Genomic DNA, 25,996 nt, shown 5'->3' on the forward strand with positions numbered 1-25,996 from the left:
GGTGCACCTAGGTGCATCTTACTTTGGCTCAGGTCATAATCTCACAGCTCATGAGTCAGGCCCCGCGTCAGGCTCTATACTGACAGCTGAGAGGCTGGAGCTTTCTTTGATCCTTTGTCTCCCTCTCTCTCTGCCCCTCCCCTACTCACTCTCTGTCTGTCTCTCTATCTCAAAAATAAATTTAAAAATAATAAAAAATAATTTTTTAAAGTTCTGTATGTATGGCACATAGTAGGTGCTCAATAAATATTAATTCTTATTATCCTCTGAGTATTTTTTCACATACATATGTATGGGGGAATTTCCTTTTCCTATTTTTAATTTGCCATGTGGATATGTCATAACTGTGTCTATGAAATTTGGAAATGCAAATGCCACCAGTACTACTATTGAGTTTTGTATTTGTTGTTGTTGTTGTTGTTTTAATTTCCCTTTTTGAGCTCTTTGGAATCCCTTAATTTCCCTTTGGAATCGAAGCAATTCGTTTTTAAAGTTTGCAACACTTTTCTGGAAAAAATGGGCCTGATTCAGACTACATTACCCTTCTTAATTTTCACTCCAGAAAAAAAAATTTTAATTTTTTTAATGTTTATTTATTTTTAAGAGAGACAGACAGACAGACAGACAAAGCATGAACTGGAGAGGGGTGGGAGAGAGAGGGGGAGACACAGAATCCGAAGCAGGCTCCAGGCTCTGAGCTGTCAGCACAGAACCCAACGCAAGGCTTGAACTCACAAACCACAAAATCATGACCTGAGTCAAAGTTGGAAGCTTAACCGACTGAGCCACCCAGGTGCCCCTCCCCCCAGAAATTTCTTATAACAATAGCAAAGATAATCATTGATGATCTGTTTTGTATTGGAAGCATTATGTAAGGGGGATAAGTCTTGGAGTACAAAACAGAAGACCTAAAGTCAGGTCCCATATCCTGGTTCACCAGCAAACATTAATTAGGTGTCTATTAAATGTTTGGCAGCATGCTTGGGACACAAAGAAATTAAATAAGAGAGAGTCACTCCACTGAAAAACTCACAGTCTAGTAGAAAATCAGAAATTAAAAAAATATGGGGAAAACTGCATGATAGATGCTACAAGGAAGGTATATAAATATGGATTGTGAACACAAAAATAGAATGCACGTGCCTTCTCTAGCTAGTGTGGTCAAGCAGGATTACAGAAGAGTATTTGACTAGTGGGCATGATCTTTAGAACGTTGGGCTGAGGGCTCCTTGTGGAGCAGAAGGACAATATGAATCTGTTACATCCACTTTACCAAATTGTGAGATCCAGGACAAGAAAATATGTGAATGAGATTTGTGAATTGCAGCCCTGTTTAAAATGTAAGGAAGTAGGACTTGTCCATAGCTTTTCCATAAATACCTCCCCTAAATTCTTTCAGTTCAGCTTTCATAAATGCTAATTTTAACTCACACCTCTGAATTATTTCTTTTCCCATTTTCCTACACTGACCCCAAAGGCTTTAGGATATCCTCATCAGTCAAGTTGGGCAAAGAAAAAACAAGACAAAGAAAATCAGCTGTATTAAATGGTTCCCCCCCCATGTGCTAACATCTAACTGATAATGAATTATTTAGATTATCTCATTAATATCTCCCCTTTAATAGAAAGTCCTAACTCATAGCTGGCAAATAAACAATGGTCAGAATTTTAGAAAGCATATTGTTGTATGAAATTATGTCTATGGAATCTTATATAAATGACTTCAGTTGAATCTGAATATCCTATGGGAATACTATTCTATCAACTTCCACCTTTCTCATAAACTACATTTATTTACTTAGTAAATATTGATTGTGCACTTACTATATGTTACACACTGGAGATCCAACAGTTAACAAACAATACACAGGTTCTGGTTGTGTAGTTCTTCAAGTTAGCAAGAAATGGAACCATACAGCTGGGAGCACCATACAGTTAAAGAGTGTTGAAATATGACCCCAGTGAAACATAATGGTGGCACAGAATGGAAGACAAAACCCCGTCTAAGAGGAAGAGCTTTTAAACTAACACATGAAGGGGGAAAAAAAAGAAGAGGTCAGTAAGTTCCATGCATAACAGTCTTACATTGGACCATCATGTAATGGACCTTGCTATGTGTAATGCTACATGTGTTGTTTGGTTATCTCACAATTTTGTTTTGCAAAATAGATTTTTTTTTCCTGCTCCATAAATCTATTTAGTAAAGGAAAGATTATTTTATTCATTCATTCCACAAATATGAGACTCCTGCTGTTTGCCAAGTAGTGGGCTAAGGTCTCTTATCTGTTAGCAAGCAGTGTACAATTTCAGACAACAATTTTAGGCATTTCTATAAAAATACATTTCAAAACATATGCATATGGTAAAAGGAAGGGGTGTTTTTGGCTTAAGGGCTTTAAAATAAAAATAATTATATAAACACATACCTGAAATAGGAAAACAGCATGAAGAATGTCCTTCCTGTTAACAAAGGCTTGAATACAAGCTTCCGGTTTCCATGGCAGCCCGACTAAACATAAAAATAAGTCATAAAAATGATTTTTTATATCAATGACTTGGTTTCCAAACAGTAGGACCAAGAAGCATCTGTGAGAAATAATGACTAGTGCTGTCCTACTTACAAAAACTGTTTTACAACTTATCAGTTGTTTAAACCAGAAGGAACATTGAAAAAAAAAAGAAGATACAAAAGTGGAATTTATGTTTTCATTTTGAAAATGTCTGTCTCGAGGTTCATTGCTCCTTAAAAAAAATTCATTCAAACATCTGCTAAACAGCACGTAGACAGTATGACTACTCTTCATGCCACTGGACAATTAAAAATGGTTAAAATGATCAATTTTACGGTAGGTATACTTTACGACAATTTTTTAAAAATATTAAAACTAAAAAAGAAAAAAATGCCTGAAAAGAAAATCTGCTAAACAGACCCTGTTTTTGCTGTCTAACTTACTTAGTACATATACTTTAAAAATTGCCTTAAAATCCCTTTAACTCTGAAGCTTAAACTCAGAAAGTTAGGCTTTTGATACCTCAAAGCCAGTGTCCAAATGGACTCTACAGCTAGCCTCATGATGTTTTCTAAATGTTTGCCCTGACCTCTGAGAGAAAGAGGAAGGAAAAGAGAGAAAAAAAAAAAAAAAAAGGAGCGGGGGGGGGGGGGGAGATAGAGAAAGAGTAAGACATTCCACTGACTTTTTGCTTTATTTCCCAGAATGATTCAATACCTCAAGAAGATTTCACTCCAGAAGTGTACAGAGTTTTCCTGAACAACCTTTGCCCTCGACCTGAAATTGATAACATCTTCTCCGAATTGTAAGAGAACACATTATTTTAACCCACTTTTCCTCTGCCTGCAGTGGTGATCAGGGTGGCTCGGGCAGGATTTTGAGCAATAGAGGGACATGGAAGAGCTCTTCATGCACTGTGTGTGATAACAGGACTTCTTATAATTTGTCAGGAGACAACCAACATTCCTACCCCTGATGTGCAACCTCTGCTTCTAATGAGTGAAACATTGCTGTGATTTGTTGTAGGCTGTTATTAGTTTACTATCATCTGGGGGCTCTGTGAGGTTTGAAGATTATGGTGAGGACACAGCATCTTGGTTCAGGGGAGGTACATCCAAGATGCAGGAACAACTTTGACCTGGGAACGACTCAGGTCACGTCTCTGAATTGCATTACTGAAGTGAGAACTTTGGATTGCTAAGAACTGTTGCCGCTGAAAATCATTTGTTTCTATTTTAGAAAATTTATAGGTATTCCTTTAAAAATAAATAAATGAAAAATAAATAAAGAAAACAAACAAACCAAAACACCAGGGCAAATGCAGGGCAGTAGCAGTTTACCTTTCCTAGTATGCTGAAATCTACACTGATAGAAAATCAATCCCAAATTGATCAAGAAAATAAGGATTTTTTTTATGTGGAAGACAAGCAAACATCACTAAGAATTACACTGGGTATGCTCACTTCGTGATGTCCCTTGCCATCAACTGTTTATTGAACACCAGCAATATTTGTACCATTGCCTTGCCTTTGGTTTTGTCAACAGGATTGAAAAGGGAAGTTTGAATCACACTATGTTGAATATTTATAGACTTTTGCTGAAACATAACTTTTGAAAAGAAAACTGTACCCAGATTGTTTACTTTTTTTTTTTTTAGTAATGAGTAATAAACACATCTCTAAACAAGTAAATGGGATATGGGAATTTGATGACTAAACCAGAAGTGTAGCATCATAATAAAAAAAACCACCCATAGCTCTATGTTCATTTGAAAGTGGTGCATCTTTAATCACAAGATGCAATGTTTTCCTTCTGTGAATTTTCTTATGAATCTGATGTAGTTCAAGGCCATTGGAATTTAGTGGCAGCAAGTGCAAACCCATTTGCATCCCATAGAATACAGCGATTGTGATGGAGCAGCACATGTTTTTAGAGCAAGATAGGATTTCAAGATAGCATGCTCCTTCCAGGTATGGCAAGGTTTTATTTCCCTGTAGCTAAATGCAAATATATGAATGAAACTTGGCAGACAAATATTCTAATTCCTTGGTTTTGAATTGCTTTCAGTGGTGCCAAAAGCAAACCATACCTTACTGTTGATCAGATGATGGATTTTATCAATCTGAAGCAGCGAGATCCCCGACTAAATGAAATACTTTACCCACCTTTAAAGCAAGAACAAGTCCAAGTGTTGATCGAGAAGTATGAACCCAACGATAGCCTCGCCAAAAAAGGTCAGTCTACTGTGCCCCACCTTGTAGGGAAACTGGTTTCTAATTGTGAATGGGTCACCTTCTGGTGGGTATCCACAACAAGGATTACTTAAGTCCCATGTTTATAGGCCTGCTTTCCTTTCTGTCTTAAATCACCAGTGGTTCAAATAGAGAGAGAATTTTTTTAAAACTTCAATGTGTGGTTATGTGCATGTATATATGTAACATTTTCTTAAATGTCATTTGTTTTATCTTAAATTTACCCAACGATTGAATGCATATTTCTCGAACAGGAAATTTCCTATATTTCTCAAATGGGAAATTCCCTATCTTAAAGTCTTTTGGGCTATGTTTCTAGAAGTTCTGTAAAACGACCCACAGCTTTTCCTAAATCTCTAAAACTAAAGAGACTATTTAATCCATTATTCCCTAATTATTCTAATTTACCCTACTAATGAATTTTTCCACTTGGGGAAATACAAAATTTGGCCTTTTATTTAAAAAAAAAAAATCAAGGGGGGGGGGGCCTGGGTGGCTTAGTTGGTTAAGCGTCCGACTTTNAATAAATAAAAAACATTTTAAAAATTTAAAAAAAATCAGGGACAACTGGGTGTGGCTCAGTCAGTTGAGCATCGGACTCAGACTTAGGCCATGATATCGCAGTTTGTGAGTTCGAGCCCCGCCTCGGGCTCTGTGCTGACAGCTCAGAGCCTGGAGCCTGCTTCAGATTCTGTGTCTTCCCCTCTCTCTACACCTATGCCACTTGTAATCTGTATTCCTCTGTCTCAAAAAAAAATAAACATTAAAAAAATTTTTAAATCAGTGTTGATAGCAAAATTCATTAGTCTAATAATTGATTGGAAAGACAGTTCTAAGTTGCCTGGAGGTTCTTAAGAAATTTATATGTTTGGTTCTGGAGAAATGAATTGTCAAAATGAGATCCTGACGATTTCCTTGCTGGGAGTTTTCAGTTATACGCAACATCACAGTCCCTGAATAGGCCCTTCTGCTTTCCCTTTACTACCAAGGCCAATTCTCACCTGGACTGAAATGTCTTCACTGAGAAAACTGGTGTGTTATTACTGATATTATTGTGCATTGCCTAGATATTCCATAGAGAGGAAAATAAAGTACAATTAGCCAATTATTAAGAAAAAAATAATTGCATATTAATATGCAAGCAGTTCATAAGTAACAGAAACAGCTCTAGCAAGTTCATAGTCATTAATAAGTATGGTTATTATAAAAATAGAGTGAGGTCTTTTAACCCTTTGTCTTTATTCTGGTAAATGAAATAATGAAATAAATGAAATGAAATTTATTCTGGTCCTCTAAATGAAAATAAAATGCATCAATTAAGTATAAAAGTAAACATCGTTAATTTGATTCTGCATGTTATTAGTTGGGAACTTAACAGATGAAATTTTTTTGGTTTTTGGTTTTTGTTCATTTTCTTGGTCAAGCACTTTGCCTTTGCTGTTATCATCATTCCTACCATTGGCATGGAGGTGAGGTCAGTCAAAGGAAACTAGTGACCCAATAGTGTGTGTTGGCATTAACAGGCCCACCCTCCGAACCTACTGACACCTGACATCCCTTAGTCCCCAGAGCCACAGAGATGGGATTTCTCCTTATCATTATGCAAAGATTAACTCCTTGCATATTTCTTGCCCACGCAGCTTAACAGTTCCCTTCTGAAATCTGAACTTCACCAAAAATAACTAACATAGTGTTATAACAAATCCAACAAGTCCTCTAAAAACAGTTAGCCTGCGACAGAGAAGAAACAAATAGCTTTTGTGAAATCAGTGAGGCACTTCAGAGACTAAACTTTGCCCCTCTCTCCACTCTTCACACCAGACTGCAGATGGTCCTTGCCTCAGCCGGCATATGACACCTCCATCCATCACACTATGACAACCTGAAGGCAAAGGATTCAAAGAGAAAAATTTGTGACAGATTATAGTAAAGCTCTATAATCCTAGAAGAACTGATTTTGATTCTAATGGAAATGAAGATGATATGTCTTAGCGTTTGCAAATTTATTTAGTGTCATCTTACAGAAATACTAGTGATGAATTCTGTAATCACAATAGGCACACAGAGGTACCTAGGTGGCTCAGCTGGTTGAGCATCCACTCTTGATTTCAGCTCAGGTCATAATCCCAGGGTCGTGGGATGGAGTTCCTTGTCAGGGTCCATGCTCAGGATTCTCTCTCTTTGCCCCTCCTCCACTCACACACAGGTGCTCTCTGTGTCAAAATAAATAAACTAGCAACTTTATTTTTTCTACAACTTTATTTGATATTGATTATAAGCCTCCATGTCAGCCCTGATGTGATTTTTTTAATCACAGATTTCATTTCTTAACCCAAAAACTCCTGCAAGAAAATGAACTTGAGAGTCCTTTTGCTTGCTGCTTCAGCTCTGTTTATGTGAACAAAGACTAGAGAAAAGTGTTTTATGGTATTAACTGTTATTTCATTGTCAAAAGGATAATGATTTTGAAATCTTTATTTATAGGACTAAGAAATTACTGGGTTAGACCTCATTTGGCTAATAACTAAGAGTTTTAATTATTTTTTGTCCAAAGATGAAAGTCAATTTTAAAATTTGGTTTTTCTCTTCACAATATTGGATGTTTGACCAGGGTTTCTTCAGAAACTCTTTTTTTTAATCCTCTTTATTTATAAGGTAACTTCAAGTAAAATCTAACAAAGTACAATTTAAGAAAGTATTGTTTAATTTCAATATGAGGACTGGTACGGATCTGCAAGGAAATCAGCTTTCATTCATTATGTAACTTTCAAAATGTACATTATTATTTTGTAAGAAACAAACCAAGATTTTGAGGTCAAATGACTTACCTAAGATCTCATACCAAGATGTTCTTCTAGAGAGCAGAGTTTTTAACTTCCAGGCAACGAGTTAAATCATTTTGATTAATAAACATATAAGATAATTAGTAGTAGTAGGATATAATTATTACAATTACCAATTATTACTATATTATGATAATACATTGTAATATCCTTATATTACTAAGTATACTTACCATAAATATGGTAGAATAAGATAGAAAATCAGTGTATTATGTTATAATTTTTTCTGCTACTTTTGTTTTGACTGATTCCTCAAATGTGTGCAAGCATTAGTTATATTGACCCACAGATTCAATTTCAGTTATCTGAAAAAGGCACTTCCATATTGTCTATATTTGTTATAAAATTCTAAGAATAAGATGCATCCATAATTTACATAAATAATAATATAAATAAATTCTCTGCTATCAATAAACTATTTTTAAGTAGATGTTAAACAAACTTTACACAAAGTTGACACATGCTAATGTTTAGTTTTTATATGCACTTGACATAATTTTTACATAGAAGGGAAGCTAAAATTAAATGAAAAATTTCCAATATGGCCAAAAGCCCAAATGCTTAAACCATAGGTTAGATAATTAAACATAGATGTGTGAAATGAAGCTCCAGAAGGGATGATGGACTTGGTGGGCCAGCTGTCATCAGCATGTTGGCCGTATTTCCATGCTGGAATTTTTTTTCTGCAGATGTATGTATTGGTTATAAATAATCACAGGGTTTCTGGGCGGTGTAAGACCAAATGTGCACACGTTTGGGTTCCACAAAGAAGAAGTTTGAATCTTGTTGCAGAAAATACTGTTCCCAAGGGAGTTTGTTTCATTTTTACTATTGAAAATCGCACATTGAAAAATGCCATGGCCTCAGGTCAAGGAGTGTTTCTTCCTGACCATGTTGTTTGCACTGGAACAAAATGCTTCATGCTAACCCATGGTGACCACAGAAGTACATAGTGACCCCTGCCTCTTGCAAACCAAAGAGTCCTGAATGTCAGTTGGAAGACTAATGTTTCCCAGAGTTCTTTTTTTTTTAATCACTTACACTCTTTAGAAGGAAGGCATTGAGTAAAACCAGCATGAAAAAGAATAAAGTGATGCCTTAGGTAACAGACTGAAGATTAGATTTAACTGTTAGGTCTGTAAAAGAAGGCAAAAATTCATCTAAAAAAACCAAACCCAGAGAAAATGGTTGTTTGTTCATATTTTTATTCTTCTGTGAAGAGCAGGTGTTCATAAGTATGTGTTAAGTAATTGAATTAATGTAGCAGATTATAATATTAGCAGATGTTTCAAACTACATTCTTTTTTATCAGCAGCTCTTCCTCTTAAAATTTTATAAGGTGTGCTATACAAAAGCTTCACTGCTTTGTTGCAATTAAGCCATCAAAATGAAGCTATATAATCTCTTTTACTACTTGATCAGTACTCAATGAATTAAAAGTTTAATAGTTAAAATTAACTCAAAATAATAATAACAAATGGATTTGGTTTTAAGTAAAGCAAATAGAAGTTCAGGTGTAGCAAACATTTTTGTCTTAATAGAACTATGTTCATGATTACATCAATAGAAATAACTCTATTGTATTTTCGATATATATGTACATGCATATATATAATAGGTTTTATGTTCTATATGTATACACACACACACACACACAGATATATGTAGATACTCCTACAATTGAACTATATTATATCATTATTGTAAATGGCAAGAAACAAGCACCCAGAATGTGCTAGAAGTAGCACTGGACTTGGGAGTCATGCAATCATAGTATTAGGTGGAACTCCTTCAGTACAAAAATGACAGAAAGTTAAACTGAAGCCCAGAAAGAAATTTATTGGCACATATGAACAAAAAGTCAAGGTGTGTTTCATGTTGATCTCAGCTTATCAATAACCAATATTGTGGTAGGACCAGCACTTGTAGGTCTTATTATGATTGCAAGATGCCCTTGAGCAACAACCATCAGGTAAACTCAAAAAAAAACAGATGTTTATTACTTACAAGACCTGAAAATTACACAACACATTTGGAGCCACACAGCGAGATATCACTTATAGAGAAAGAGAGAGAAAGAGAGCACACTCACAAGCCTGGGTTCTGTTTTTATAGGGGTTGAGGGTGAGTGCCTAGGGTTTCATGGGCTCATTCTTTATTGGTGAATTTAAAACATAAGATCAGGAAGAGAAAAGACAAGTGGCCCAAATGGCCTGTTACTGAAATCAACCAAAATTTCTAAATCAAAGGAGTGGCAGTGTGGGGAGGTGACCTGGCTTCCTATCTAGCCATGTGGCTGTCAATTGGTTTATTCAAGATAGCTGTTTTTGAAGTGGGTCTCTTTTTGAAATGGATGTCTAAGCAATCAAAGCTTAAGTCAGGCACTTACACTACAAAAAATAAAATTAAGAAATAACAACAACACTGTCAGGACTGACACTATAAGGTGTTAATGACTTCAGGCATAACTACATCAAAGGCTCCAATGATGTCATCAAGAATTGTCTTTCTTCCTCTCCAATCATTTTCTCTGTACTGGCTGCAATATACCCGTTTGGGCACACTCCTAAAGTAACAAGAAAGCCACAAGCAGCTCCAATACTGAAATTACTTTTACTCGTATTTCCATCAAAAATCCCAGAAACCTGAGCTTGGCTCAAGTCACCCAAGGCCACTGCTGAACTAGAATCTCTGTGGCCTGGAGAACAGAATGCAATAATTAGACAGATTTAGGTCACAGGACTCTCCCTAGAGCCAATAAGGGATCTACTACCTATACTATAGGGTTTGGTCTAACACTAGAAGGTGGTTCCCTGAAATTCAGTCCTGGTGTGCCTCCCAGAAGAGGGAGCAACAATTCCCTGACTGGGAAGATAAAAACAGCAGATCCCACTAAAACTGGGTCAGAAATCAACAATTCGTCACCACTGTTTACCTCACCTTAGGAAGCCATTTTAACCTCTGACTTATCCGACCCTCTAGCTTTCTCATTTTCTGAAAAAAAATCCCCTGAGAAATTGCTGGGAGAATTAAGTAAATTGCTTATAACAGGAGGGTTGCATGTATTAACTGTTGCCCACAAAACCTTTGTTGACTTGAACTGATGAAAAGCGGTAATTGGTGTAGAACAAATTATTTCAAGCCATTTATGGATCTAGAAGTGCAATTCACAGCATTGGGGAGGAGCATTCCTGAATGCTGCTGTCTCTTGGCTAACGGGCTAATTTAACTTATTGTAAATATTACTAAGTTAGAATTTTTGATGATGAAAACTGAAAAAAATATGGCAAGTCCTAACTGTGCACAAATGTTCATTTCTGACTCAATCATTCTCTTATAAAAATTTTTATTAAAATGAAATTGCAGTTAAAAATGTGAAGATTTATACTGGAATCTTGCTATTTACTTCATCACTTAAATTTTCCCAGTAATTTTTTTAATGTTTGTTTATTTTTTGAGAGAGAGAAAGACCGAGTGTAAGCAGGAGAGGGGCAGAGATAGAGGGGGACACAGAATCCAAATCCACAGCTGAGCTGTCAGCACAGAGCCTGACATGGGACTCGGACTCATGAACCATGAGATAGATCATGCCCTGAGCCAAAGTCAGACATTTAACTGACTGAGCCACCCAGGTGCCCCTTCCGGGTATTTTTAAAAATCATTACTTTCCCTGCAGCATTTCACTTTAGTATGTAGAAGTTATTAAAAATAATGATTATTTTTATTCATGCCTACTGTCTATCCTTGAAAGATCAAACATACCATAATTAAAGGGAAAGGCTAGTGTAGTGTTAATTGTTAAGCCAGATAACCTCAGGCAAATGACTTGACCTCCTGGAGCTTCAGAATTCTCATCTATGAAGTGGCATGATACAAGCCTAGCAGACCTAGGTGCTCTTCCCATTCTCCTGGCTCTCATGGTTCCAAGTCAACAGCCCTATTCCACAACTCTCCCCACAACTCTCCAGAACTTTCCCTCAGCCCAGCTACAGTTAGCCTACAAGGGGATTTTATGGCCCCAAGAGTGGTTTTCATTCAGGAAGTAGTACCTTATCCCCCATTCTGGGAAGGCTTTAATGCTTGTTCTCCCAGAGTTCCCCAGTGGGATGGGCACTAGTTGCCTACAACTGTAACTTGCTTGATAATGTTCCCTTTACTAGGCCACCTTTCCTTCCTTCCCTTTTCATTTCTCCACTCCTCTACTGTTATCCCCTGGGGTTGCCTCCCAAACAAGTTACTTGCACTGAAATCCTTGTCTCAGAGCCTACTTGCAGATAAACTCTAATTAAGATAAGGACTTTTCATAAATGGCCCTCACAGAGTCGGAAGTGAAAAATAGAAAGATTAAAGTAGCTGAGCATTGAAAGGAAAAAAATGGAAGGAGGCACTGCCCCCAACTCGTCCCTTCCAACTGTCACAGAACTGTTTTTATTGTTACCATTCACAAAGCCCTGGACAGTGGCCTCAAATCCTGGGCTTTACTGTCTCTGAGGGACCTAACCTAAACTCTCAGACCAAAGACGAAGCAGCTAAGGTAGGGACAACGTTGAGACTAGGACTATATTTTCTGTGCCCCAGTGCAGAGTCCTCCCTAGCAGTCCGGACTTTCACTTGGGGCCCTCCATTGGGATTTGTTGAGGAAGGAGATGCAAATCAACTGTTTACAAGTTAGCAGTTGGCATCCACAAAGGTCATTTTCAAATGTGTCCTTGACATAACCTACTTTATGTGTGTTTGTTTCTTCCAACAAAGTTTCACAAGGAAGACCAATGTGTAGGGAAAACCATTCAAAGCACTATCTTGGTTGAAGAGAGGGGGAGTCAAGAAGATAGCTGGTGGTGGCCTCTCCTCCAACTTATTCTCTGTGGGTGCTTCTGTCAAAACCCCAGGAGATTCAGGATGCTCAGTTAAAAAACCACTCATCTGCAAGTTGCATATTGACAGGTTTAAAGATCTGCCTCACAATTAAGACAGCATCTATTTAAATATTTCTATATAGATTACCTGTGGAGCAATACAAAAAATAAAAGAATTGAAATGAATATACAGAATCAACTCAAACAAGATAAATTCTCTTCCCAAAAGACAAAGGCAGCTGAAAACTGGATGACGTAGCCAGTTTTTTCAATGGCTTAATTAAGTTACTACACTGAGAAAGCTCCTGAAAAGCCACTCCAGTATTTTATTGATTAAAATCCCATTTAAAATCCACCTATTGACTTTCTAGCCCTCTGTGGAAGGTCACAGAAGAATGATATTATCAACTGTGTGTTTCAAGCTCCTCTTAACTCTGTATTTCCTATGTTCATAGACTTCTCTATATATCAGTCTGGCTCAAATGAAAAAAAACTGTTTCAAGATTGCCATTTTGAGTCCATTGTTCATTAGTTGACTTGGTAACATATTTCTCTTTCCCTTTCTTGATTGCATTTCTTCCTTTCCCAGGAGTCAGAGGCCTGAGGAGAGGCAAATGTCCAGCTTAGGAGTCCTGGTTTTTTCCTACTCCAGGCTTCCTTTCAATGACCTCCATGTCTGCTGAGAAACATAGCTCTAGCAAAAAAGTTGTCCATTTTCATGTCCATTATCAGCTGAAGTGGCCTTTTGTTAAGAAAACAACCAATCAGAAAAAATATATATTGCAAAAAGCTAAGTCAAATGCCAATTCCAAGGTGTATGGAAGTGAGCTAGGTAGCCTAATCCACTCAGGAATGCTGATTTTTCTTAAAATCTCTTTCCCTCAGCCAAGTATCCCTTCCCATGGTGCTTTGTGGTTTCACGTGAAAGCTGTTGGGACAAAGCAGATAATGACTACTTTCCTGGAAGCAGCATTAACAGTTGCTAACTATGACACCTCCCTTTTTTCAGCAGGGGTCAGGTTGGGACTATGGCTCACCTTGGCAGGTTACATTGCTGGAGAAAGGCTACTAAGTCAACAGGCATTTGGCCTCCAACATCTGCATTTCCCATAGTCTACTATTGTTAATAGTTGGTCTTGTAACAAATAAGTGGGAAAGAAACTATTCAAATGCAGAAAGAATCAATTCCATGGAAAACAAACTGTGTCTACAAGGAACCCAGATGAAGTGAGATATAGACTGTTTACCCTAACACTTACCAGCTGAAAAATGTGCCATGGCAATAGGTGAAATAATGTCAGGAAGCTGAGAATGATCAATAACTTCATTAATTCATTATAGAGATTCTAGCAATTCTGTCTTAACTTGAACCACTGTGGTCTCTTGGACTGCAGAATGAAAGCAAAACAGAGTAGAGATAACATTAAAGACGAAGACTTAACTGAGGATGGTTGACAAAATCAACCTTCTCACCTAACACTATCTTATGTGTAGAAAAGAAGCAAAAGATGTTTCTTATTAATGCTGCTATTTGTCTTTATTTGGGTTCCCCCAGGAGCCAACTTTGGGAGAATTCAAGTACAAAGAGTTTGAGAGGTGATCCAATGCAAAATGAGAATAAGGAAGGAAAGGCAGATAGTAAGGTTGTGAAACCAAACAAGTTATCCGTGTGTGTAACTGGAGCTCAGTCCAGAGGTGAACTCTAGAAGCCAATGTAGAACACACACCTGAGTTTCCCAAGCATAGTCACTGCAGAGGAAATATTAATCCTCAGGCACTTCCGGCCTGCATCACATAAAGTAAGCCACCAGACAAAGAGTTGCAGATGGAAGTCCAGCCCAACCATATTTCCTGCGGCACTGACACAGGCTGATCTGAGATCATTACCGACAAAACCTTATTCACCATGATCACAATAGTATAGAAAGGATTTTCCATCCAACTTTGCAACTATAACAAGAATCTCCAGCATGTCAAAGGAGAAATCCTCAAAGGTAACTGATGCTCATTGAACTGTTTTCTTTATTCTAACACATGCTTGGTGCAATTGTGTGGAAATTTTAATCTACAAGCATGTATTGTCCCTGTGGCTTAAGAACTCCAGAGAAGTGGAACAAATTCACGATAAAGTCTTCGCTCTTAAGGAAACTGTAATTTGAAGGAGAAATGATATATACAAATAACCATAATACAAGATAGAATGTAATACACCTCAATTCATTCACCCAGTATCTGTTGAGTGTCCTTTGTGTGCTAGGGAAGCTTGGACAGAAAGGGAAGCTTTCTTTACTAAGGTTCTAGGGACTGTTGGGAATTGCTCTAAGAAGGGAAGGCTTTTGAAGAGGAGTGACATTCAAGCTGTGTTTCAGGTATGCTAAGGCATTTAAGGCACTAAGAAATAACATCTAAGTATCTCAGAAAGCATTAGTGAGCACATATTCTGGGCCTGCCTTTACACTAGACACTGGAAGAGACCTAAATGAAGGGAACATTGTGATCTTGTACTTAGAAAGCCAATGTTGAGCCTGACCAAGGGACATGACATTCTACTTAAGAATCTAGAACATTTTTGGGGCACCTGGGTGGCTCAATCGATTGAGCATCTGATTTCAGTACAGGTCATGATCTTATGGTTTGTGAGTTCAAGCCCCACGTCCAGCTCTGAGCTGACAGCTCAGAGTCTGGAGCCTGATGCAGATTCTGTGTATCCCTCTGTCTCTGCCCCTCCCCTGCTCGTGCTCTGTTTCTCTGTCTCTCAAAAATAAATAAACAATTAAAAAATTTAAAAAAAACAGGATCTAGAACATTTTTGCCTCCTTTATCTTCTGGTCAGGAGCCACCATGAAGGGTCTTTTCTGATAGAGCAAGATGACAGTACACTAATAAAATACAACAAATTGTTCCTGACCCTGTGAGAACCTCTAACCTTTAACCATTAACAATTTACATAAATCTAGTATAAAGACACCAACCTTGTGTTTGAAAGATGAAGTTCTAGGATAAAGAAGATATATATACAGTTGACCCTTGAGAAACACTGGTTTGAGCTGTGTGGGCCCATTTATACATGGATTTTTTTTTTTTAATGAATACAATACAGTTCTGCAAAAAACAAAAAACAAACAACAACAATAAAAATACCACACAAAACAAAACAAAAATAGAGATCAAGATTCTAATATGGATTCTGTCTTTACCTAGCCACATCCATTTAAAAGGACTGTTTAATCTCACTGGGTTAGAGCTTGTTTATCTGTCATGTTAAATAATACAACTTTGTCCTACCTACCAAACAGAACAGTGAGGAGTAAATAAACTTGCAGATGTGAGAACACGTTGGTAAAGAGAAAGTGTTAAATCAAAGTTAGGTGTCATCACTAAGAACTTTAACACAAACCATACCAATAAGTTGAACTGAGAACAGGGGGTATGGCAGGGACACAGAACCCCTGACAGCTGGCTGAGAGGTTAATCTGCAAAGGCTTTTGAGAAGAGCAGGTAGCCATTTAATGACACTATCACACCACAATGTGATTAAAGTAATAGAACAGATATGCAATCAAGATGAATAAGAATCCATAACACTGACTCCAGGATTGGAAAACAAACAGGTAAAATAAAGAAACCAAGAAAGTTCATTATACTCTTACAAAAGCACAGTTAGTTGGCCAATGTGATCAGAAAGTTTGTGCCCAAGCAAAGGTGCTTGAAAAGGGAACATTTAATAGATTATTTCTGAAAACAGACAAATAGATTTTGGTGAGCCATGGGCTATTAAAGCCATCTGCACTTACTTTCCCTGAGCTGGTCTAACAGAACTCATACAAGGCTCACAGCACCAGGAATAAACATGTGCCAAGGAAATTGCTTTTCTGTGCTGTGCTTGGAAGTGACTTAGGAGGTGTTAAGCCATCGGGCCGGTAGCATTCCAACATGCTCCAATATCATTACATTATGAGTGGGGATTGAATGATGATGAATGGATTCTCAACCACCTAATCCCGGGGACATCTGAACGTTTGAGTGCCAGATCCTGCCTAATTGGCATTTGGCTCCACAGAATGAGGCTGGTGGCCATGCTAGCTGGCAGACACATTGTCCAGTTTGCCCGACTCAACTGTGTGATGACTTTTTGTGGATTTACAGGCCATCTGTCTTCCAAGGCTGAATTCATAGAAATTTCTCTGTTCTCGTGGGCTTTGAAAGATTTTATTTGCATGTGTTTGGCTATTTTTATTTTTTTAAGATAACCTAGTTTTTGTTGTTTGGTTGTCTTTTGGGTTTTTGTTTTTTGTTCTTTGGTTTTTTTGCAAAACCCACAGAACAATGTCACATCTCCTGTTTAGCATTTCCCTGGTCCTCACGTTGTATTTTATTTTTCCTCCTTAAAGTCAGCCTCGTGGATTGGAGAATAAATATGCTAGAGGATGCCGTTAAATCACTTGCAGGGATTAGAATGTAAATTAAGTCTGGAAAAGAACCTAGACAAATCTAAGACCCTGATAGACAAATCTGAATCAAAGAGCTAATCTTCACGCCTCTGCCAGATGGGTCACTTGTCCTGCCTGAGCCCAGCGTCTTTTAACAGATTAGAGTAACACATTTTAAAGAGATAAGTAAATCAGGGGGAAAAAAAACTGTTCCTTTGTCACATTTGAGGCTATTTTTAGGGCTAATCTGGAGTGCTCAGATTGAAACTAACTGCCACGGAGGCAAGACTCTCTCCTTTTCATCATCTGTGTCCCTCATCCAGCCCAGTGCTGGGAAAGTATGTGGACAAACATCATCAGTTGCACCCACCACCGTCTGTCCCTCTCCATTGCCCTGCCATGGGCTCCAGATCCAGCACTCACACTTTGTTCCCCCCGTGACCTCAGACAAGCCACTTACTTCTCTAAGCTTCAGTTTGTTCAACTAAAATTGGGATAGGATTTTTCTCATAGGATTTTAGAACCTGGCACACGGTCAGTGCTCATGTAAGGGTGGCACTTTCTCCAGTGATGATGATGATTATGGTGATTATGGTGATTATTGTTGTTATTATTTATCTTCTCTTGGATTGTGTATGGTCATCTACAGCAGGATAGCATAGTAGTTTATAGCATGGAACACAAAGCCTGATTACCTGGCTCCAATCCCATTTTATCCACTTGTAAATTGTGTTACTTTGGGCAAGCTACTTGCCTTGGGTTTCTCATCCACACAAGGGTCATAAAAGTATTACCCACTTCATGGAGTGGAGGATGAAATGAGTTAGTATTTGCACATCCTAAACAGTATAGAAAAGTTTGTTAAATAATATCTATATGGAAATAGATAAATCTCAAGAAACTCTTCAAGGCCGGTTCTCTCTGTCTTCCTTTCCTATCCTGCTTGCTTGCACTTTTACATTTTCTTTCAAGTCAGAATCCATTATTTAAAAAAAAAAAAAAACTGTGTTTGTAAATACAGCCAGCTACATTTTCTTTCCTGGAGCCTCCACGGCATAATTTTTTTCTTTAGCGCTTTGCTGCTCCCGCTTTACATCTGCTTTTAGGACCACCTCAGGAGCAGTTCCATGTCAATGCTTTGATGCCATGATGGGGTCATTTCCAAGGTAACCATCCTTGTAAAAAACACATACTGAACAAAGAGCCTGATGGAAAGACTTACAAGGCCCCTCAGTAATGTGCCATGAATTCTATTTAGAGATTAGCTTCTGAGCATGCCCTGCTGTACTTTTTTTTCCTCTGGTCATGCAGCTCCTCTAAAGTATCATGAGAAAGTATGGTGCTGCAGACTCACCACCAAGCTCGGCAGTTTCAGGGCATGGAGGAACATCAGCTTGTGGTAACTGACCTTATCGATAGTCACTTTCATAAGCTCATACGTAGAATATGAGGGCTTATGGATTTATTTCATATATACTTCTTACTTGCGAATTTAAAAAGAAATTCTACTAAGACTGAACAAAGAGGCTAAGAAGCCCTGCATTGAATAGAGCAGGTGACTTGTCATTGCAGTAATGAACAATCAACTCTTCTGTTGTTTAAGAATTGATCTGCCCTGTTCTGAATTATCCTAGCCCCTTCTTTCTGGTCTATTTTGATGGCTTTAGACATTTAATGCTGTCTAATTAGTGTTTCTGCCCTGGGCTAGGCAGAGGCAAAGAGTGAAAATAAAACCTTTCTGATGTTTCTCGCCACTGGGGAACACTAGAACTTGGAACTTTCTGGACCATCTCCTGGGAAAGGACCCACAACCTTCTCTCTTCAGGACATACTTGTCTGGAACTTCCCCTAGACTTGGGATAAGGAAGTCTCAGTAGAGGAGTGCCCTCAGAACCAAAAGAAAAGACCTCCTTTCCTCTCCCACCCCTCCCTTCCCTGAGGCAAAATTAGAATGCTTTGTTCCTACTGTACTGGTGAAGCGTGAGAGGACTTGGAAAGGAAAGGAGGAAATATCTCATCTGAATACTCCCAACTACACCTGAATTGAATATGTAATTTATCTCAGTTCCAGATCTTTAGTTCCAGAAGTCTCCTTAAATTTCTGTAGATTTAATGAAATAATTTCTCAGGCAGTGCTTTGAACTCAAATTGTAATTTTACATGAGAGACTTGGGAAAAAGGATTACATGAAATCATATTAAATCTGGATGAATTTTTTTTTTGATGGAATTAAGTCATGAGGGACACATCCCATGACCACCATAAAAAGAAATGGACAGTTCACTGGCACTCATCAAATCAAAGGCCGGCTTGTCTCTGTCATGACTGCTTTAGAAGCATGTAGACATTGGCACCGCCTTACACACACTACCATACCTGCTCCACACAAGCAGCCTTGTGAGGTTGGCAAGAGAAACCAAGGGGACCAAGCACCTTTCCACCTGATAAGTACCTGAGAGCTCAGACTGCTTCTGTGACTCTGACAACACTCTACCTGGGAAAAGATATAGCAAGGAAAACCCAACTGACAAATTACCCATCTAGTGCCCTCTGTGGTGAGATACTGGTCACTGCTTACTCTTCACTAAAAAGATGTAAATAAGAGAAATTTAACCAGGGATGCCTATGATAAGTCTCTGACCTGACAAGTAGATCTATTACAAAAGACTTTCAGCTCCTCCTATCTGATCTGATTTCCCTAAAAATACTAGGGTCAAAGGGCAAAGCATATGAAATCTGGCTTTTTAAACTTAACAGTCTGGCGTAGTAGAAAAATCATGGATGGGCACCTGGGTGGCTCAGTTGGTTAAGCATCCAGCTCTTGAGCTCAGCTCAGGTCATAATCTAATACTTAGTGAAATCGAGCCCTGTATTGGGCTCTGTGCTGAGAGTATGGAGCCTCCTAGGGATTCTCTCTTTCTTTCTCTCTCTGCCCCTCCCCTGCTTGTGTGCATGCTCTCTCTGTCTCCTTGTCTCTCTCAAAATAAATAAACTTTAAAAAAGAGAAAAGAAAAATCATGGAATATCAAGATAAATATGATGGTCTGAATATATTCATTTAAATTAAATTCTCTTGAAATCACACTAAAATTAAATTAAAGGAGATATTTTTTTTTAAGGCATAATCTGGCAAGGATGGAGACAACAGACTAAGAGACAACAATTACATGATGTTGGCAGCTAGTTACATGCTTATAGCTGTAACAGATCTGAGAAAACTGATCATAGATCTGCTATGTGAAAAGTTCTGGACCAATTTGAATTATTCCATGAAACCTTAAAAGTCTTAAAAATTGATAGTGTTAGGTTTCTCTGGAAGTGGGTTTGGGAGTACAGCCTAAAATACAGTTGACTACTGTTTAAGGAAGAGTCAGAACTCCCTTCTGGATAAAGACTAAAGATTTACTCTCCGGAGACAAGAAAACAGAGGATCTGAGGATTACACACTCCCAGGTGGAGGCAGAAAGCAAGGAGATAAAATGATCATAAACATACTGAATTCTAAGTTCTCCAGTCTTCTTTCTGCATTTGCTCTGGAAGGCTGGCGTCCAGGCCTGTATTGTCCTGGCAAGTGATTAAATAGATCTTCTCTCAGGACTCTAATTAGTGCAACATATAAGCCCTAAAGGTATGGACATTAGAGGTCACTACAAAGAGACAAAGACTGATCTCTCTACAATGATATTTTATTTTTAAGTATATAGTCAGTTATCCAGATGCGTTAAAAAATCCATTCAAACTTTTTAGTCTACCAATTTGAAATATGAACAGAAAATTAAAAATTCCTAAACAAATGAGGAAAACTTTCTTTTTTAAAGAAGAAATAAAGAAAACATGTAACTTTGTATAAACAGTGAGAAGAAAACTTTAATTATACATATATTATTTATATCCTTAGAAAGATAACAGAACATATTGCACTACCGAAAAAAGAACACAATGCTATTTTTTAAGAAATGCGGGAAAACACAAACTGGCCCTTAGACAGTGAAAAGAAGGGCGGGAGAAACGAAACATGAAAAGAAGTATTGGAAATAAAGCTGAGGAAATCTCCAGAAAGTAGAACAAAGAAATGACATGACAGTTTCTTTGCAGCAAACATATTACTGAAAAACTACAAGACCTCTATATGGCCATTGGGACCATCATTTTGTCATGCCACTTGCCTCTTCCAAGATCCTTTCTCCCCATTGAAGTCCCATCTTTTCACTCTTATATCACTAGTTTCCCTTTTCATTGAACACCTGAGCTTCTGAACAAATTAGCTTCATAGAGCAGTGTTTTTCCTATTCCTTAAGGGACTTCAATTTTTCCTACTTTGGTTGTGAATGGTTCAAAGGTCACATACACTTATGAAGATCTTTAGGTGTCATTATATGAGTGGCATGTCCAGTTGGAAACATACCAGTCTTCTAACAAGAAAATATGTAAGGAGCTTTCTTTGTAGGTCTTTGTAAGCTGGCTTTATCCTTCTGGACCTGTCTTCTTGGTTTTATTCCAGAAAGCTGTAGCATTGCTTTTAGTTGTAGTTTGATGTTTCCTAATGTCTTCCTAATATTGGACAGTCTGTTTTTGATTTAGCTAGAATCATCCTTAATATATTAAATCACTGGAACTCATAGAAGTTTAGAAGAAGAAGAGACTTAAGAGCCTATACAGTTTACCCATCCTGTGGTTGAAGAACTTACCTCTTATCAGTTACTGCTGGCAGAAATGGAAGCTAGATTTCTTATTCTGTTACTAATTTGCTTAGAAAAATAGTGTTTCCTAGCTTAATTCTCAAGGTTTTTTTTTTTTTCTATGCTCCTCAGTGGACCAAGAGAAAAAAAAATGTAAACAGTTTTGCAAAAACAGTGCAAGGTTGATGGAGAAAAAAAGACTGATACATTTAGATCAGTAGCAACAGCAATTATCCAGCTACAGGTTATATGCAGAAAGGAAAATCCTCTAAAATTCCATTTTCTGCCCCAAAGCTTTTACTAGTCAGAAGTATTTTTTAAAGGTTATTCATTATTTCAAAAACATCTGCATTTTTCCCAATGAACTCCTGATCCCTTAGCTGACACCTTACAACTTATAAGCTTACTACTCCTTATCTTTATTGTTTCATTGGCTTTTCTTAACTTTGACACCTCTGCCTAGTCATTTGATGCATCCACATTTGCATCAATGTCTTCCACTGTTGCTCTTTATTTTTTTTTAATTTTTAAATGTTTTTATTTATTTCTGAGAGAGAGAGACAGTATGAGCCAGGGAGGGTCAGAGAGAGGTCAGAATCTGAAGCAGGCTCCAGGCTCTGAGCTAGCTGTCAGCACAAAGCCCGATGCGGGGCTCGAACCCACAAACTGTGAGATCTTGACCTGAGCCTAAATTGGGCACTTAACTGACTGAGCCACCCAGGCGCCCCAGAGCCATACAGCAACCCCATCATAGTTGTTCTTTATTAGCAGAGCAGAGCTTTGGGATTGAAAAGTTTCTCCCAGGTGTCTGCAATCATATTCTGAACTGTCTTCCAAACCTTTTCATTGTTCTTTTTCAAAGTTAGGTAAATTCCTTCGCTGGGGATTTTTAAATTATTTAAAATAATTAATTGTAAATAATCTTCACAGATACTGACTCGCCCACCTCTTGTTTTTGTTTTTGTGTTTTTTTACTGTTTTAAATCTAAGCTAAAAAAATATGTTAAAATCTTCAACTCCTATGAAATTGTAAAGGTAGAGCAGATAACCCAAAGGTTATGTTTGATTGACCTATAGAATATTAATCAGCTTTATATTCAGCTTAGCTATATTTTTATGAGTTTTGAGGGGGTTTGTTTGGGTGATGTGCTAACACACGTGTGTGTACATTGGTGTCTCAAAGCCTTCTTTGAAATAGCTTTGTCATTTTCCTGGCTTTCTCATTAATGAATTAAATGAAACTTGGACACATGTTCTTTGGCATATTGTAAATTATAACTTGGACTTAATTAAAATATCCTTATCTGAGAATAACAAATATATAGCTTATATATAAGCTATATATTTGCTATATATAAGCTATATATATATATATGCTATATATTTGCTATATATGTATATATATATATACACACATGTATATATATGTGTATATATATATACATATATATGTATATATAAGCTTCTCTGTCCTGCACCCATGAAAGACATCAAAATTAATGAGAAGCATGGCTCAAACTTTTTCTCAGCATATACCCAGAAGGCACTACACACAATAAATGGGCATTGATGCTAAAGTGAAAATTAGTCATCCTCTCTATATTGGTGTGTTTTGTCTTAATTGCTTTTTAAAGTTGCTGATCGGGCCAAAGAGTATTTATTCCTACAAGATAACAGACACAGACTGGCAGTCCTAGAGTCACCAACACCATAAAAGTGGTTTGTTTAGCCACACAATATTTTATTGCTGTCATTTGTATACCTTCAGAAGGAGCATACACTTGTGAGTTTTCCACACTCCACAGCTCCCTGGTGCACACGTTATTCCATCAGTCACATTACTTTCCTTCCTGGACCCCTAAAGACACTTGGCTTTACTTCCTGTCCTCTGAGAAATAGCTGTAGTTAGAGACTGAGCTGTATGAAATTGTCATTTGCATAGGTTAAAATTGCCAAAATTAGCAATTTCATACGATTTGACCTAATCAGATAAAAGAATCAAACTTATTCTATCCTTGGTGATCTTCCAGTTTCAGATGGATTTATTTCCTATTTTGAATCACTAATAAGCAAAAAAAAAAAAAAGGTGATTTAACACCTACTGTGCACAAAGGATTGTGATAGATGCCAGGGGTGACAAAGATATAAAGGTACACCCTGTTTTGGAAGCAGGAAAGGAAAGGAAAGGAGGGAGAGAGGAATGGGTATTAGTTTGAGAAGCTGCCAAGATGGACCTGTCACAGGAGAAAAAAAGGAATAATATGAAGAAATTAATTTTTTAAAAAAAAGATTTATTTCTAAATGAGTTTTATACTCCAAAATATTTTTTTTAAAAACCATCTATTGAAATAGCTTTGACTCTAACTAGCATTGATTTTGGTTTGTTTCCAACATGAGACGAGTCTAAAAGGATATATGCATTTCACCATAAATGAATTTTAAAGCGAAGGTTTCAAGAGCAGTAACCAAAGTGTTTTCATAAATGGTAGCATGATTCAAACAATTACACTTTTAGTTGATGCTTATTGGGAGGTATGAACTATGGCATCTATTAAAAATTCACACAAACATACCAGTATTTTGACCTTTATGTCATATTTCTCATTTCTGATGTATAAGACCTTCTTAACATGTTTTTCTTTTGTCATTATTGAAATTATCAAGCTATATATTACAGCTGATTTTTAAGAAGTTCATAGTGCAAAAAAAATTATTCCTATTTCAGTTTGTTTAGGAAGATTTTTCTTTTCATAAAACTCAGCTCCACTCAGCAAGAGCCAACAACCAAATTTATTTTTAAATGTATTTATTCCTAGAAAATATTAAAAACAACTTAGCTATAATGTTTTTAGAATTGGGAAAAGCACTCATCAGTTACTTTGAGAAATCTATGGGATGTAAAAAGATTTACACTGTGGTCAATAGTCAATACTAGCTTTGCCACTTGCAGATGACACATGACATCTTATCATTCAAGAGTAATGTTCAAATCAATAAATATTAGAATTTTTAGAGATCATGTTTTTACCTATGGGTTTGGATAAGGGTAAGGAGAAAGAAAAACCATTGGTGAAAGAGTAAATTGCTAGAACTTGAGCAGAAAGCACATTGGGTTATGTGTGCTAAAAGTCTTAAACATGTGTGTAGTCTTTAAGCCAGCAGTTCTATTCCTGGGAATTCATCCTAAAGAAATAATCGAGAGTTTGTACAAAGATTTAACTATCAGAGTATTCAGCACAATGTTTTTTATACTAGTGAAATTTAGAAATGACTTTAATGTCCAATGATAATAGGTTACTTAGTTGTGCTATGGTTACATATCTTATACATATAAAATATAAATAGTATAGATTACATGACAATGTTTATGATGTATTGTCCAGCTAATACAAAGGTTACTAAATCTAATTAAGGTTAGTCTAATACAGGTACTAAATGATTGCAACTCCATAAAAGAATTACACACACATACACACACACACACACACAGTTTTGTTTTTGTTTTCCTGGAGGACATACACACCAGGATTTTAACAGCACTTATTTCTGAAAAGTTAGACTTGTTCAAGAAAAGTTTTACTTTCCCTTTCTTCTCATCTTTTTTCTAATTTTTTTGGTGAATATATATCACTTTTATGTTAATACAAAACTATTTCAACAAGAAGAAAGAAATGCTACCCTCCAACATTTATAAGCAATGTCTGTACTACTCACAAATGTGCTGGGGTTTTTGAGGCTCTGATTGTTAAGGCTGAAGAAATAAACTGTGGTAATGGATCGAAATAGGGAAGATGGCCTCTCTGGGCATTCCATAAAGATTACTGTGATAAACATAAAGAATTATCTCAATATTTAGCATTAGACATTTCAGAAAGGTTACAACAAAAGCAAAAATTCTAAATAAGATCCGAGTAAACTAAAGTGTGAGTCATATTTCTTCCATTTGAAGTAAAGTCATTCTAAATAAGAAATTTAAAGGCCTCCTTCTTTATGAGCATTTGATTTTTTATTCCCAGAAAAGACCCATTTGTGGTTATCTATATTTTCTGTTTCAGAGAAAAAAATTATTATTTGAAGATACTTCCGCCTGGTTTTAAATAATAAAAGTATTCTTGAATAACTTTTCTGATTATAAAAGTAACATATATTCATAATAGGAAATTTGGAAATTCACCCCTAATTCTATTACCCAGAGAGAAGCACTCATAACATTTTGATGTCCGCTCATAAAGTAGATAACCATTTTTAATTTAAAAACAAAAGATCAGTGTTTACATATTTAAATCCTCTGAAAGTCCATTAGACTCATATAAGTAAATTTTTCTGTATTATCTGTGGCCTTGGGAGATAATTGTAGAGCAATGACATAATCCTTTGCTACTCTTATCCATGTAAAATACAATTGTGCCTACTATTTTCTACCTTG

General features: G+C 36.9%; 1 protein-coding gene across 1 annotated transcript in view; it reads left to right on the forward strand.

Moving 5' to 3' along the window:
- PLCB1 (phospholipase C beta 1) overlaps positions 1-25,996 on the forward strand; it is a 686,139-nt gene that overhangs the window by 476,194 nt on the left and 183,949 nt on the right. The window contains exons 9-10 of the mRNA XM_077749126.1: positions 3,215-3,315; positions 4,578-4,744. Of these exons, the coding sequence (XP_077605252.1) occupies positions 3,215-3,315; positions 4,578-4,744 (268 nt within the window). The remainder of the gene's footprint in view (positions 1-3,214; positions 3,316-4,577; positions 4,745-25,996) is intronic.

This window comes from Crocuta crocuta, unplaced genomic scaffold, assembly GCF_008692635.1.
Source record: "Crocuta crocuta isolate KB4526 unplaced genomic scaffold, BGI_CrCroc_1.0 scaffold407, whole genome shotgun sequence".
NCBI lineage: Eukaryota > Metazoa > Chordata > Mammalia > Carnivora > Hyaenidae > Crocuta > Crocuta crocuta.